Source organism: Podarcis muralis, chromosome 15, assembly GCF_964188315.1.
Source record: "Podarcis muralis chromosome 15, rPodMur119.hap1.1, whole genome shotgun sequence".
NCBI classification, from domain to species: Eukaryota; Metazoa; Chordata; class Lepidosauria; order Squamata; family Lacertidae; genus Podarcis; species Podarcis muralis.
Window position 1 is genome coordinate 2,648,436 of NC_135669.1, and position 13,631 is coordinate 2,662,066.

The 13,631-nt window shown below is 50.4% G+C and overlaps 1 protein-coding gene across 4 annotated transcripts in view; it reads right to left on the reverse strand.

Moving 5' to 3' along the window:
- BIN3 (bridging integrator 3) overlaps positions 1-13,631 on the reverse strand; it is a 131,538-nt gene that overhangs the window by 12,992 nt on the left and 104,915 nt on the right. For 3 of the 4 annotated variants that reach the window (XM_077919642.1, XM_077919643.1, XM_028708927.2), the window contains 3 exons: positions 10,569-10,710; positions 8,252-8,386; positions 7,316-7,360 (listed from right to left, as the gene is read on the reverse strand). In XM_077919642.1, coding sequence (XP_077775768.1) covers positions 7,316-7,360; positions 8,252-8,386; positions 10,569-10,710 — 322 coding nt within the window. The remainder of the gene's footprint in view (positions 1-7,315; positions 7,361-8,251; positions 8,387-10,568; positions 10,711-13,631) is intronic. The other variant, XM_028708926.2, reaches the window with a different exon arrangement.

Sequence of the window (13,631 nt, forward strand, 5' to 3'; positions counted from 1 at the left end):
ACTGGCTCCCTAGGAAGGGCAATGATTCTCCAGTGCATAATTGTGCAGCAATCTCAGGATAAAATGAAAGATGGTGTGGACATGCATCACCAGATGATCATCTCACACACACACCAACCCTATTTGAAACCACAGTAAACAGAATGCCCCCAATATATGTCTCTTCCTAATAGACCTGTGCCTGGAGTTGATCAAATCATGGGCCGAGTCTACATTCTAGCTTGCTCTTGTAAGGTTGTCATTGGAGGTCCTTGCCTGTGGACGCCAAATGACTGGCTACCAGAGAGAGAGCCAGTCCCAATGGAGTTCTGCCTGGTATCATTGCTGTTACTTTCTATTTAGCCTTTGAATGGGTTGAGCTAATGTGATTTTTTTTGTGTTTCACCATGTAGCTTGCCAAATTGCCTTTCTTGTTGCTAAATTATTTAATATGCTGCTTTTAAGTTAAACTGTTTTTGAAAAATTCTGCATTCTTTTTCTCTGCCATTGCTTTGTATTCTTATTAAGTTTTGATTATTTTTATGGCATTTTGTTATGCCACCTTGAATGCAAATTGGAAGAGGATACACAGATTGTTTAAACAAAACAAATATCAATGTCCATATGTGTCAGGGGCTCAGGAGCAGAGGGACAGGAAAGGGAGGAATTAGAGACCGAGGGGGAGGAATCCGAGGGAGAAGTGAGCGATGAGAGCCGCCCGAGGTCTCTAAGTCTCTCCAGCGAATCGGAGGATTCACAGAAAGGGGCTCCCGTGGTCAGAGCTAGGGGGTTGCCAGAGGGAACACCCCAGGAAGGAGGGGACAGAGGGGACTCAGAGAGCAGCAGCTGGAAATCGGGACCAGCTTCCCCACCGGAGAGCAGTAGGGGGGAGGAGTCCCAGGCATCGGCAGCAGGCAGCTTTCCGTCAGCGGAAGGACATGAGTCAGGGTTAGCCACGCCTGCATCAGAGAGCGAGGAAACGGTCAAAAGGAAGGTCGGAGGCAGCGCGCGCGCGCCAAGTTCAAATGTACAAGAGGGTGGCGCAATGAGCAGCCCGGATAGGGAGCCAGGTCCTAAAGCCCGCCGAAGGGAGGGGGAAGAATCCGAGGGGTCCGCCTCCGAAGCGTCCAGGAAGGAAGGGACCCAGGGGGGTGGTAGGACCCAGAGGCGGAAGGAGAGACGGAAAAGGTGGAGTAAGGCTAGACTCTTAAGCTGGTGTACAGGGGGCGGAGACTCAGACGGAGCTTCGCCGGTCTAGTGTCTAGACGTAGAGACGCACGCTAGGGTTTGAAAATGGATAATGTACTTCAATAAAGACTTTTGTATATTACCGCTGGCTAGCGTGGGTCCTCTGTGAGCTGGGACCTGGAGGCAGTCTCTGACAGTAAGCTCCGTCTCGCTGTTTCATCAGTTTTCTTCACCGAAGGAGTCGCTGCGTGAGTATACGCAGCGCGGGAAGAAGACTGGTGCCTCGTGAGCTCACAAGAGTCAGGCGAAATGACTACCGAACAGCAAATAGCTGCCTTGCAAAATGCGGTGACACAACTCAACGCGGAGGTAATCGCATCCAGGAAGAGAGAAGACGAAGCGACTGCTGCCTGCAGAGATCTCCAAGCCAGGTTGGAAGTGCTTGCGAAGCAGGGGCAACCGGGACCCAGATCCGAGGGGATTGGGTTGGGGAAGAGAGGAGGCAGCATTGTATCTCAGTTCGATGGGAATTTACAGCACTACCCCAATTTCCGAGCAGACGTGCAGTTTGCGCTGAAACTGCTGGAAAAAGACTTTAGAGATGAGCAAGAGAAGGTGGGGTTTATCTTGTCCCATTTGCAAGGGGACGCGAAAGCATGGCTGCGCAATCTGTGGAGAGATAAGGATCCAGCGCTCCAAAGCGCAGATGCATTCATTAAAGCAATGGATTCCTGCTTTTTATCAAACATTGACATTGACATTGCCCGGAAGGACATATTTGGGCTAAGACAAGGGAAAGCCAGCGTAAGGCAGTTTCATTCCCGCTTTTTTGCATTGGTCAACGTCCTGGGTTGGAATAAGGATTCTCCGCCTGTTAGAGACCTCTTTTGGGAGGGATTGAACCCGCAGGTCAAGGATGAGATCACAAGGGGGGAGAGACCCAAAACCACTCAGCAAGTGGTTGAAAGAGCGCTAACGGTGGGGGTGCGGCTGGAAGAACGCCCATGGAGCAAAGAAGAAGGGCGTTGGGGACGCACACCAGCGAGAGGGCCCCCCCTCTTGCCCAGGGATGTCGCGCGTGCGCAGTCCACGCCTCCACAGGGAGGGGGCGAAGAGCCGATGGAGATTGGCGGTGCTAGGGCTCACTCAGCAACCAGAGCCTTAACACCGGGAGCAGTCAAAACGAAGCCGCCTAGAGGGAACAGGAAGTGCTATATCTGCGACAGTGGACAGCACATGGCGAAAGAGTGTCCCCAGAGGCTCCACAAGCACACTGCAGCTTCCTTGACAGTAATGGAAGCAAATCAGCAAAGAGGATCACAGCAGGGAAACGACGGAGTCTGGCTGGAAACGGAGGCACTGGGGCCCAGCCAGACGAGTCAGTGAAGAGGTCCCCAGAGATTTTGCAGCCCACAGACCCCCTCCCGCCCAAACCAGTGGTGCAGCTCACCGCATCGCTCCAGCTGCCCAATGGACTCACCTTAGAAGTGCCTATTACGATTGACTCTGGCAGTAATGCGGACTTTATAGGACTGGAGTTTATTCAGCAACACAACATAGCGCTACTGCCAGCCACGCTGCCCCTGAAGGTGGTCACAGTAGATGGCAGGGAACTGCTGGGGGGGCAGGTGGTACAGCAGACACCACCTATGGTGATGCAAATTGGGAATCACCGGGAAGTCATCAGCTTCAATGTCACCCAATTGTCGGACACGCCCGTAGTTTTGGGCATGAGTTGGCTGCACAGGCACAGCCCAGCATTGGCTTGGTACCAACGCCAACTGACTTTTGGCTCCTCCTACTGTGCGGAACATTGCATCCTACCTAGCCCAGAAGGGGAAGAGGATGACCCGCAGCTACATTTGAGCACGCTGCAAGCAGTGCCTCTCAAGTATGCGGAATTTTTGGAGGTATTCTGTGAGAAGGAGGCGGACAAGCTACCTCCGCACAGACCCTATGACTGCAAGATTGACCTCCTGCCGGGGGCGACGCTGCCAACCGGGAAACTGTATTCCATGTCTGAGGATGAACTGCAGGAACTCAGGGAGTTCATAGATCACAATTTGAAGCGCGGGTTCATCCGGGAGTCGAAAGCGGTGGGAGGCAGCCCAGTATTCTTTGTGAAGAAGCGGGAGACGCCCCAAAAAAGACTGGTGGTGGACTATAGAATTTTGAACTCGAAAACCAAGCCCTCGGCCTTCCCCATGCCCAAGATAGACGACCTGCTCGCGACGGTGAGGAAAGGACGCGTTTTTACCAAGTTGGATCTGCGAGGGGCGTACAACCTGATTCGCATGCGGGAGGGCGACGAGTGGAAGACGGCCATGTTCACGCCACTGGGCACCTACGAATACAGAGTTATGCCCTTCGGATTACAAAATGGCTCTCACTGTTTTCAAGCCTTCATGCATCACGTGTTGGCGGGACTCCTTTACAAGAAGTGCGTATGCTTCCTGGACGACATCCTGATATTTTCTGAGTCGCGAGAGGCGCACGAGAGGGATGTCAGGGAAGTTCTGCAGCGACTGAAGGAGCACAGGCTGTACGCCAAGCTGGAGAAGTGCCAGTTCGACATGACGGAGGTGGATTTCCTGGGCTACAAAATGTCGGACAAGGGGCTCGCCATGGACAGCGCCAAGGTTCGCTCAGTATTGGACTGGAAAAGCCCGCGCAATCGGAAGGAAGTCCAGCGGTTTGTCGGCTTTGCCAACTTTTACCGCAAGTTCATCAAGGGGTTCGCTATGCAGACGGCGGCCATCACCGACACGCTCAGCTCCAAGAAGAAGAAATTCATCTGGACGGAGCAAGCGGAGCAGTCCTTTCAGAAACTCAAGCGCCTCTTCGCGTCCGAAGAGCAGCTGCTGCATGTGAATCCCAGCAGACCGATGAGGGTGGAGACAGACGCCTCAGACAGAGCCGTGGGAGCCGTCCTGTTGCAACAAGACCAGCAGGGGGACTGGAGGCCGTGCGCCTTCTACTCGAGGAAGCTCAGCAAGTCGGAGCAGAATTACACCATCTGGGACAGGGAGTTGCTAGCCATCCATGCAGCGTTCAAGGCATGGCGGCACTTCCTTATCGGAGCCAGACACACAGTGCAGGTCCGCACGGACCACAAGAATCTAGAGTATTGGCGCACGGCGAGGTTCCTGAACCAGAGGCACATTAGATGGGCGGAGTTCTTCGCGGACTTCGACTTCAAGATAGAGTACATCCCGGGCGACAACAACGTAATGGCGGATGCATTGTCCAGAAAGCCGCAATACCTCGAGGAGGCGGCACCGTCGGCGGCCAAGCACATTTTCGCACCGGAAGCGTGGGCATGCGCTTCGGCAACCGTGGACCTGGACGCCGTACGTCAAGCGCTGCAGGAGGACCCCTTCGCACGAACCAAGATGGAGGAGGTGCACAAGGGCACGGCGAAGGACGACGAGTTCCAGATAAGAGACGGGTTACTCATCCGCAAGGGAGCGCTCTACGTGCCGGGAGACGACCTCCGCGCAAGGGTACTGCAGCAGCTACACGACTCTCCCACCGCCGGGCACTTTGGCAAAGAAAAGACGGTAGAATTAGTGGCCAGAGACTTTTGGTGGCCCAAGATGCGGGGGGAAGTAGCGGATTACGTCTCGAGATGCGACACCTGCCAGAGGGCCAAGTCAGTTCACAAACCGCCGGCGGGACTGCTGGAACCGCTGCAGACACCATCGGAACCGTGGGAGAGGGTGGCCCTGGATTTTGTCACGGACCTGCCCAGTTCGAGGGGAAAGACAGCAGTGCTAGTGGTGGTGGACATGTTTACCAAAATGGCACACTTCATTCCGTGTGCGAAGGTGGCCATGGCGGAACAGACCGCCAAACTGTTCATAGACCACGTGTTTAAAGTCCACGGTCTGCCACGGTCTATTCTCTCCGACCGGGGGCGACAGTTCATCTCGAACTTCTGGCAGAAGCTGATGGGCATCCTGAACGTCAAGATCAATCTAGCGTCGGCGAGACACCCACAGACCAACGGGCAAGCGGAGAGGGTCAACGCCATCATGCAGCAGTACCTGAGATGTTACGCCAATCAGCAGCCTACGACATGGGTAGACTACCTGCCCCTCGCAGAGTTCGCTTACAACAATACTAAGCACGTGTCGACAGGGGTGACGCCGTTCTTCGCCAACAACGGGAGGCATCCCAGAACCTTCCCGGGTTTAGAGAGAGTGGGGGAGGGGGAGCCACAGGCAGCGGAAGCCTTAGCGTCGGAGTTGCAGGAAGTCCACGAACAGCTCAGGAGGCAGTTAGAACTAGCAAAGCACGCATACAAACTGCAGGCTGACAGACACAGAAGAGTTGGGGAAGACATACAGGTGGGAGACTGGGTCTGGTTAGCAGCGCAAGCAGTGCCGACCAGATCGTTAGCGAAGAAGAAGCTAGGGCATAAGCAGCTAGGGCCCTACCAAGTCCAGGCACAGGTCAATCCAGTGGCCTTCCGGTTGGCACTTCCGGAGGGTTCCAGAATGCATCCGGTGTTCCATAGATCGGTGCTCACGCCCTACAAAGCACCTCATAGATTTCAGGAGCCAGGCACAGCGCCAGACCCGCTAAGAGAAGGGCCCAGAAAGGGAGGGTTGCCAAGAGGGGGGCACATCAACGAGGTCACAGAGATTTTAGACTCGAGATGGGGGGAAGAGGGAGTAGAATATCTCCTAGCCAGAGAGGGTACCCCGGCCAGTGCCAACAGTTGGGTGCCGGACTATGCGTTGGAGGAGCCTCTGCTCAAGGAAGAATTTCATGCCCTCTTCCCACACAGGCCCATGCCAGCCGAGTATTTCGACGACTGGCTCTTCACACCCACACTTTCAGCCAGCACGTTCCAGGGGTTCGCCTCGGACGAGGAACCGGCACCAGCCACACGCTCCCCGGAGGGCTCACCCTCGGGGTCTGCCTCAGACCGCTCTTATTGGTGGGACGATCGACCAGAGGAGCAGTGGCGCAGGAAGTGGCTGGGGGGTCCTTGGCAGACATCACCCTCAGAGGGGAACGGGGGGGAGACGGACATGGACGTGTGGGGGGAGGACGTGGGGTTCGAACACGAAGGCAGAGACATGGAAGCAGAGGAGATCGACGTCAACGAGTGCACGGAGAACGAGCCGGACCTAGCCGGTTTGATGTACGACACGGGGGACGAACTGTATCCGGCACTCACCCCCGCTACGACGGAGCACCCAGTACCCACACCGGAAGGAGGGGAGGGGGGAAGGGGGGGCTTCGAGGGGGGGATGGATGTCAGGGGCTCAGGAGCAGAGGGACAGGAAAGGGAGGAATTAGAGACCGAGGGGGAGGAATCCGAGGGAGAAGTGAGCGATGAGAGCCGCCCGAGGTCTCTAAGTCTCTCCAGCGAATCAGAGGATTCACAGAAAGGGGCTCCCGTGGTCAGAGCTAGGGGGTTGCCAGAGGGAACACCCCAGGAAGGAGGGGACAGAGGGGACTCAGAGAGCAGCAGCTGGAAATCGGGACCAGCTTCCCCACCGGAGAGCAGTAGGGGGGAGGAGTCCCAGGCATCGGCAGCAGGCAGCTTTCCGTCAGCGGAAGGACATGAGTCAGGGTTAGCCACGCCTGCATCAGAGAGCGAGGAAACGGTCAAAAGGAAGGTCGGAGGCAGCGCGCGCGCGCCAAGTTCAAATGTACAAGAGGGTGGCGCAATGAGCAGCCCGGATAGGGAGCCAGGTCCTAAAGCCCGCCGAAGGGAGGGGGAAGAATCCGAGGGGTCCGTCTCCGAAGCGTCCAGGAAGGAAGGGACCCAGGGGGGTGGTAGGACCCAGAGGCGGAAGGAGAGACGGAAAAGGTGGAGTAAGGCTAGACTCTTAAGCTGGTGTACAGGGGGCGGAGACTCAGACGGAGCTTCGCCGGTCTAGTGTCTAGACGTAGAGACGCACGCTAGGGTTTGAAAATGGATAATGTACTTCAATAAAGACTTTTGTATATTACCGCTGGCTAGCGTGGGTCCTCTGTGAGCTGGGACCTGGAGGCAGTCTCTGACAATATGATATAAAGGATCTCCCCCTTCCTCCATGGGTGGGAAAAAACAGAGGAAAAGGAAGGGATCCTGTAAGGGACAGGGAAGGGGAGGAGGAAGGTGGTGGGGAGGATGTAGAACATTACATACCGTATATACTCCAGTATAAGCCGACCCGAATATTAGCCGAGGCACCTAATTTTACCACAAAAAACAGGGAAAACTTATTGACTCGAGTATAAGCCGGTTCACCACACCACAAACCTCCTGATGGGCGGAGTGTGTGTGTGTGTGCGCGCATGCGCCCACGGCAGAGGGGGCTTCTCTCTCCCCCCCAGCCCTCCCACCCAGGGTGCTGCCGAGAGGCAGAGGCTGGTGGCGGCAGCGGCGGAGGAAGAACAAGCAGCCCAAAAGGGCTGCTTTCGAGCTGCTCGTTCCTCCTCCACCGCCGCCAACAGGGACCCTCACTCGAGTATAAGAAGAGGGGGACTTTTTCAGCAGTAAAAATGTGCTGGAAAAGTTGGCTTATACTTGAGTATATACGGTATGTTTGTAGTTGTTTCATTCTGGGTCATTCCATGCCAAACCACCTGATTTTAATCTGTGCTCTCACGACTCAGATTTTCTTCAAAAATTTTTTTTAATGTGTAAAGGTAAAGGGACCCCTGACCATTAGGTCCAGTCATGGCCGACTCTGGGGTTGCAGCGCTCATCTCGCTTTACTGGCCAAGGGAGTCCCTTTACCTTTACATAGGTATCTACATATCAAAAAAAATTTGAAGAAAATCTGAGTCTTGAGAGCACATGGCACCAGGTGATTTGGTATGGAACCTTCTTCTTTTGTCAAACTGTAGCCAAACTTAAAAACCCCTTGCATGTTGATGCTGCAGTCTTCCTCCTCCTCTCATCCCTTCTATCCCCACAGGGCTTTGGTCTGTGTCTATTGGATATTCCAACACAGATTGATGGCATCTATATATGGCATTCACTACTTTCTTACTGAAGTACTACTGAACAGCCTTGTTGTTTAGGTTGCATTAAGGAAAATAAAGCAGATACTTATGCAACAGACTGCCTGAGTCATACCTGAGCCCGGATCAGAGATTCAAAACTTGGCTTGAAGTAATTGATGCGGCTGCTGTAGAATTTCGGCATCTCTTCCAGAAGCTGCTTGTTCTTAGCCTCAAATTCATCTTTCACTGGCCTCAGTTCTTCCCGTGCCTGGGGGAACAGAAAAGGTAGTGGAAGAAGAGGACCACAAAGTGTTATCCTTTACCTCCTCCTCAACAGTTGGTGAGACTATCCTCCCATGTTCAGTACCAAATGTAGCTTAGCCAAGCAAGGTCCTTTTAATCCTCAGCATATGAAATGGCCCTCAGCCCTTAGAGAGGGAAGATGCAGAGTAGCAAACATGGCTGGAGCAAATATTTGCTTCTTTCCATTTTAGGATGAAGGTAGTGCTTTAAGGTCTTCCAAAATATTTTCCAAAAAAATCACTTACTGTTGAGAATGGTTTGCCTTCTTGTTAATGTTCACCTGACCTAATGCTCATATCCTTCTTTGTCTTAGCCAGTCAGGGATCACATATTGAACATAACCACATTACAATGTTACACAGCCAGTCAGATCTGTTTATATGCTGACATCAATAGGACAAAGTTAATTTAGAATGGCCATGCTTCCTAAACTGGGCTCGAGGGGGATCCCAAGCCAATCAGGACTATGATGGCAAAATAACTTAATGCCCTGCCTATTGCCGAAAGACACCGGGGGGGGGGGGAGTGGGGAGTGTATGTGTGCGCGCACATGTGCCTTCTGATACAGATGAAAATGTTTGTGAAAACGGTGCCCCTCCCCTCTTGGCACAGCCCTACTTGAAATTCCGGGGGGAGGGGGAGAACCCTCCCTGCTTAGTCATCAAGACAAAGGAGCTCACTTTGGCACATCCTTAGTTTTATGCATGCATACACAGCATTCTAAGCTTCTTTACTATAAAGCTTGAATTCTCCTTTCTTAATGTTGATATGGTAATTCTTTAACACAATGCCCAATTTATAGAGTTATTAAGAATTTGCATTCTTCAGTGAAAGCCAATCTCTTAAGAGGCTCCAGCATACATAGGAAAGTGGGTTAGCAACATTAGATTCAGAGCTGCTTCATCATTTATATGGCAATCCATTCACCCCTGATACCCCACCAGTTTGCTGCAAGAAACTTCAAAGTGTGAAATGTGAGCGCTTCCATTTAAGCGCCTAGGGACTGGCTGCAGCTCCCTAGGGAGAGTTTAGGGGTGTACACCCTATCTTCTCCAGGATGCCAATACAACCACAGCAAACGCAAAGTAGCGCTTAGTGAGTTGTTAGGAAACTAAAACTGCCATCCTAAATACAATTCTCTTAACACCAGCTTAAGACCAGCTTAACCGGAAGACCTTTTTACTTTAGTCTTAGCCCCACTTTCAAAACAGATTAATGACCCTTTTCAATATTCCTGTTTGACACAGGAGTCATCTCATAAGACATCTCAAGAGCTCAAGAAATCTTGCTGGATTATTTCATACAAAAAAGTACTGAGGGGAATTTGGAAGCCATTCTGTGATGCGTGCCCACAACTCTGAACTGTGTACTTATACTTGCAGGATATTTAGAGGCAAAGGAGTCACTCCTGCAGGAAGGGAGGCAGTAATGTGAAATGGAAAAGTCAGCAACAACAGCAACCAAGATACAAATGGGAGCTGAGCACCTAATGGACATATGCAGTTCTAAAGATCATCCTACAAATGATTGATTTTCTTTTAAATGAAGATATTGGCCTCATACGTATACAACACTGGCCATGAACCATGGTTAGAGAAATTAGCCTCTGCGCCTGTAACTCAAGCACTCCTCGTTTTGCTCATCGCTTTCCAGAGCAGGGAAACAAACCACGGAGAAGCTGGGTTAGGGTTACATGTGAACCTGTTTATGTGGCTTGCTTCTCTCCAGATAAAGCACAAGTGGAAACCAAAGTTTGTTATTGGATTCTCAAACCACGAGTGCCGGGTTGCATGCTAGTGCTAAGTCAGCTGCTCTATGATAGCTCAGGAAAAGGCTAGTTGCCCTGATGATGGTTTGTGGCCGGTACTGCATCCAAATGTATCTTCTGTGTGAAAACTAGATTTCTCTGTAGGTAAGCTATTCACACTAAAACACACCAGAACGCTCTAGATTGTTGGTCGAATCCACCCAAATTCCAGCTCAAAACTAAATATTAAAAAACAAACACCTCAGAGATATGGATAAGCACATGTAACTTTGTGAAAAGAGTCCCAGAACAACCAGTAAAATGTTACCCTGCACCTGCAAAACCTCCAAATCCTCTCTGACCGCGAGCCTATGAACCCCCTTCCCTCTTGGCTCAGTACCTGGTGCAACTTGGTCAGGATGGGTCCCGTCTTCTCCTTCTCTTCATACTTCTCCACCTTAGATTGCAGCCTCTTGTAATCTTGCAGAGTTTGTTCCCGCCGCTTTACTGCCATATTCAGGCTGGGGAAAACACCGCTGAATCTGTAACAAATAAAGTGGGGTAAAATTATGATTACTGTGTCCTCATGACACTTATCCTGATTGTCCATTGAGAGCTTAGCTTAGTGACTTGCTTCCATTTTCTTTTTGGCCTTTTTCAGAAACTGCTCAAGGCAAGGAATATTGCTACTGCCCCCCATGCATTTTATCCGCACGACAACCTTAGATTCAGAGAGTGAAAAAGGGACCTTGAAGGTCATCTTTTCAAATCGCTGTTCAAAGCAGAATTCACCTCCAGCTCCAGCAGAGGAGAGCCCACCCCAGGGCCCCCCCTCCCACACACCTGCCCCGCCCACACTTCCATTGGTCCCTCACTTTCTTAGAACCTCCATCAGATCTGTAGCACTGGGCTGAAAGCTTTTCATTTATATCCTGATGCAGAAATGTGAAATGCATTTTACCGCTGAACAGAAATATAGAAATTTGTTCCCCTTCCGACCAGATCAGATCCCTTTTTGGACTCCTGAACAAAACAACAACAACACATTTTCCCTTGTGGCACATTGTGTGGCCATTCCTCTTTCACTTCTGTCACCTCCACCCCTTCTGTCTCCACCCACACCTTCAGTCAATTTGCCAGTCCATTGCTGTCCATTTTCAGTTCTCTGCCCCACATATTATTATTTTTTAAATTGTGCCCCACTTTAGCGCTCATACAGGCATTGCAATCAACTACATATATATGAGTGAAAGCAGTTTCCCTTTCCTGTGCCAATGCGTGCAAGCACAATGTAAAAGTTGGAAATGACTGGGGAACATACACTGTCCAAATTTTCTCCTTCCTTCCCTGCCACCGCCACCTCAAATATTCTACATTAAGGGCTGTGTAGGTGGTCTTCTTTTAATGGCAATTAAATTATGGTCTATTTTTACCTTGTGCTTGTTGGACTCCCCCTTGGAGCTTCCAGAGAAGTGACAACATGATATTGTGTGCATGTGTGCAGGAACACAATGGACCGCAAGAAGCCCTGACAAAGAGCAACAGAAAAGAAGAGCAGCTATGCTGAAGCGCAAGTGGAAGAAGTATGGACAGGCCCTAACAGCTCCCACCATGAGAGTGCTGAACTCTGTTTCACTGCAATTTCTACCCACTACTCCTATTGCTGTCCTCTAGAGCTACAGAGATGTAGCTTAGGCTAAAAGATGGTGACTGGCCCAAGGTCACTTAAAAGCCTTTGAGGACTAGCAGGGATTTTCATTGGGCCTCCTCAATCTGAGTCCAAGAAAAATTGGGTGAAACCCATGGTAAGCACAAAGCATGAAATGTATTACAATATCCCATGCAGCTGGATGCCGTGTGGAAGGACATGTAACTATGCCACCACCACTGCCAAGGAACATCTAAGGCAGCAAGCCACATTTGATAAGATTCATCAGGAGTTTCCTTCTACCTGGGCTTGAATTGCCAGCCCACCTGCCTCACTGCCATTAAATCAGGGGCAGCAAACACAGAGCCATCCAGATGTTGGCCAGGGGCCATGGCAGTTCAAGAGCATCTGGGGGGGGCACCATGTTGGCCTTAGGCACACATCCTTCCAACTAACAAGAAAGAATACCAAGAAACTACTGTGTCAACTACCCATGCTAATTTCTTGTTTTAGATGTTCACTAGGAGTTTTGATGGAAAAGAGGCAGTATCAGAATAAATATCCCCTAACACGAGTTGGAGCCGTTAGCTATCTGAACTGGCTCCAATTAACCAGCCCACCAGCATGTGGAGATAGAACCACACCTGTTTGAAAGGACAAGGAAACTGAAGTCACCTAACCGAGGGGGCTTCAACAGCACTTCCAAGACCACCTGTCTGTCCCAAGGTATATTCAGTTAACAGGAACTGTATTTGAAACAGGAAGCTTGGTGAGAGAGATAAACAACCTAAGCCCTCTTCCATAAATTTGATCTGTCTTCTTCCCAACATTATTTTGGCAACCTCTCCTTGTCATTTTTAGCTTCTTTGTAAGTTTTTCATTTAAAGTACAGTGGTGCCCCGCAAGACGAATGCCTTGCAAGACGAAAAACCCGCTAGACGAAAGGGTTTTCCGTTTTTGAGTTGCTTCACAAGACGATTTTCCCTATGGGCTTGCTTCCCCCCCTTTTTCTAAGCCGCTAAGCCGCTAATAGCCTTTTAGCCGCTAAGCCTTTAATAGCCGCTAAGCCGCTAATAGCGCTAATCTGCTAAGCCGCTAATAGGGTTGCTTCGCAAGACGAAAAAACCGCTAGACGAAGAGACTCGCGGAACGGATTATTTTCGTCTTGCGAGGCACCACTGTAATCTGCCACACCTTATGGTACCATGTCTAAGAGTTGTCCTTCCCAATCCCTTCCAAAATCTGGCTATTGCTAGCCTGACCACTGCCAGTAAATATCCAATTAATCATTTAAAGTGAGCATTCAAGTTTTCACCTTGAATTAAATTCAACAGGGCTACCTCACTTGTCTTTTGTCTTTTTCTCCTCCCAACATTATATCCTCGCCATTTTACTATCATTATTATGAGTATGTTCTGAACACCTTACACGAGAAAAGTGACTAATATTATTACTTTTACAGTCCTTTCCCACACACAACAGACATTTAAAAGTCTTATTAACTTGGTTTGCATCTACCTTATGAGATAGACCGAGAGATCCAACTTGCACAAAGGCAAACCTGAGCTACTTTACGCATTCTATAATTATATAAACATAACTTTATACATTATATGGAGCTGTCTGATCTGTGTCCTCATAGAGAATGCCCTGTTCCACAGATTACTTAGCCTAAGGTTTCTTACAGCCATGGGAGTAATGTGAGAACTAATCCTACATCTAAATTAATTTTTAGCTCTCCCCATCCTGAAGGCTCAGAAAAGATAATGACAGATACACTCACACATACACAATATCCAGTTTAAATTCAAGTTT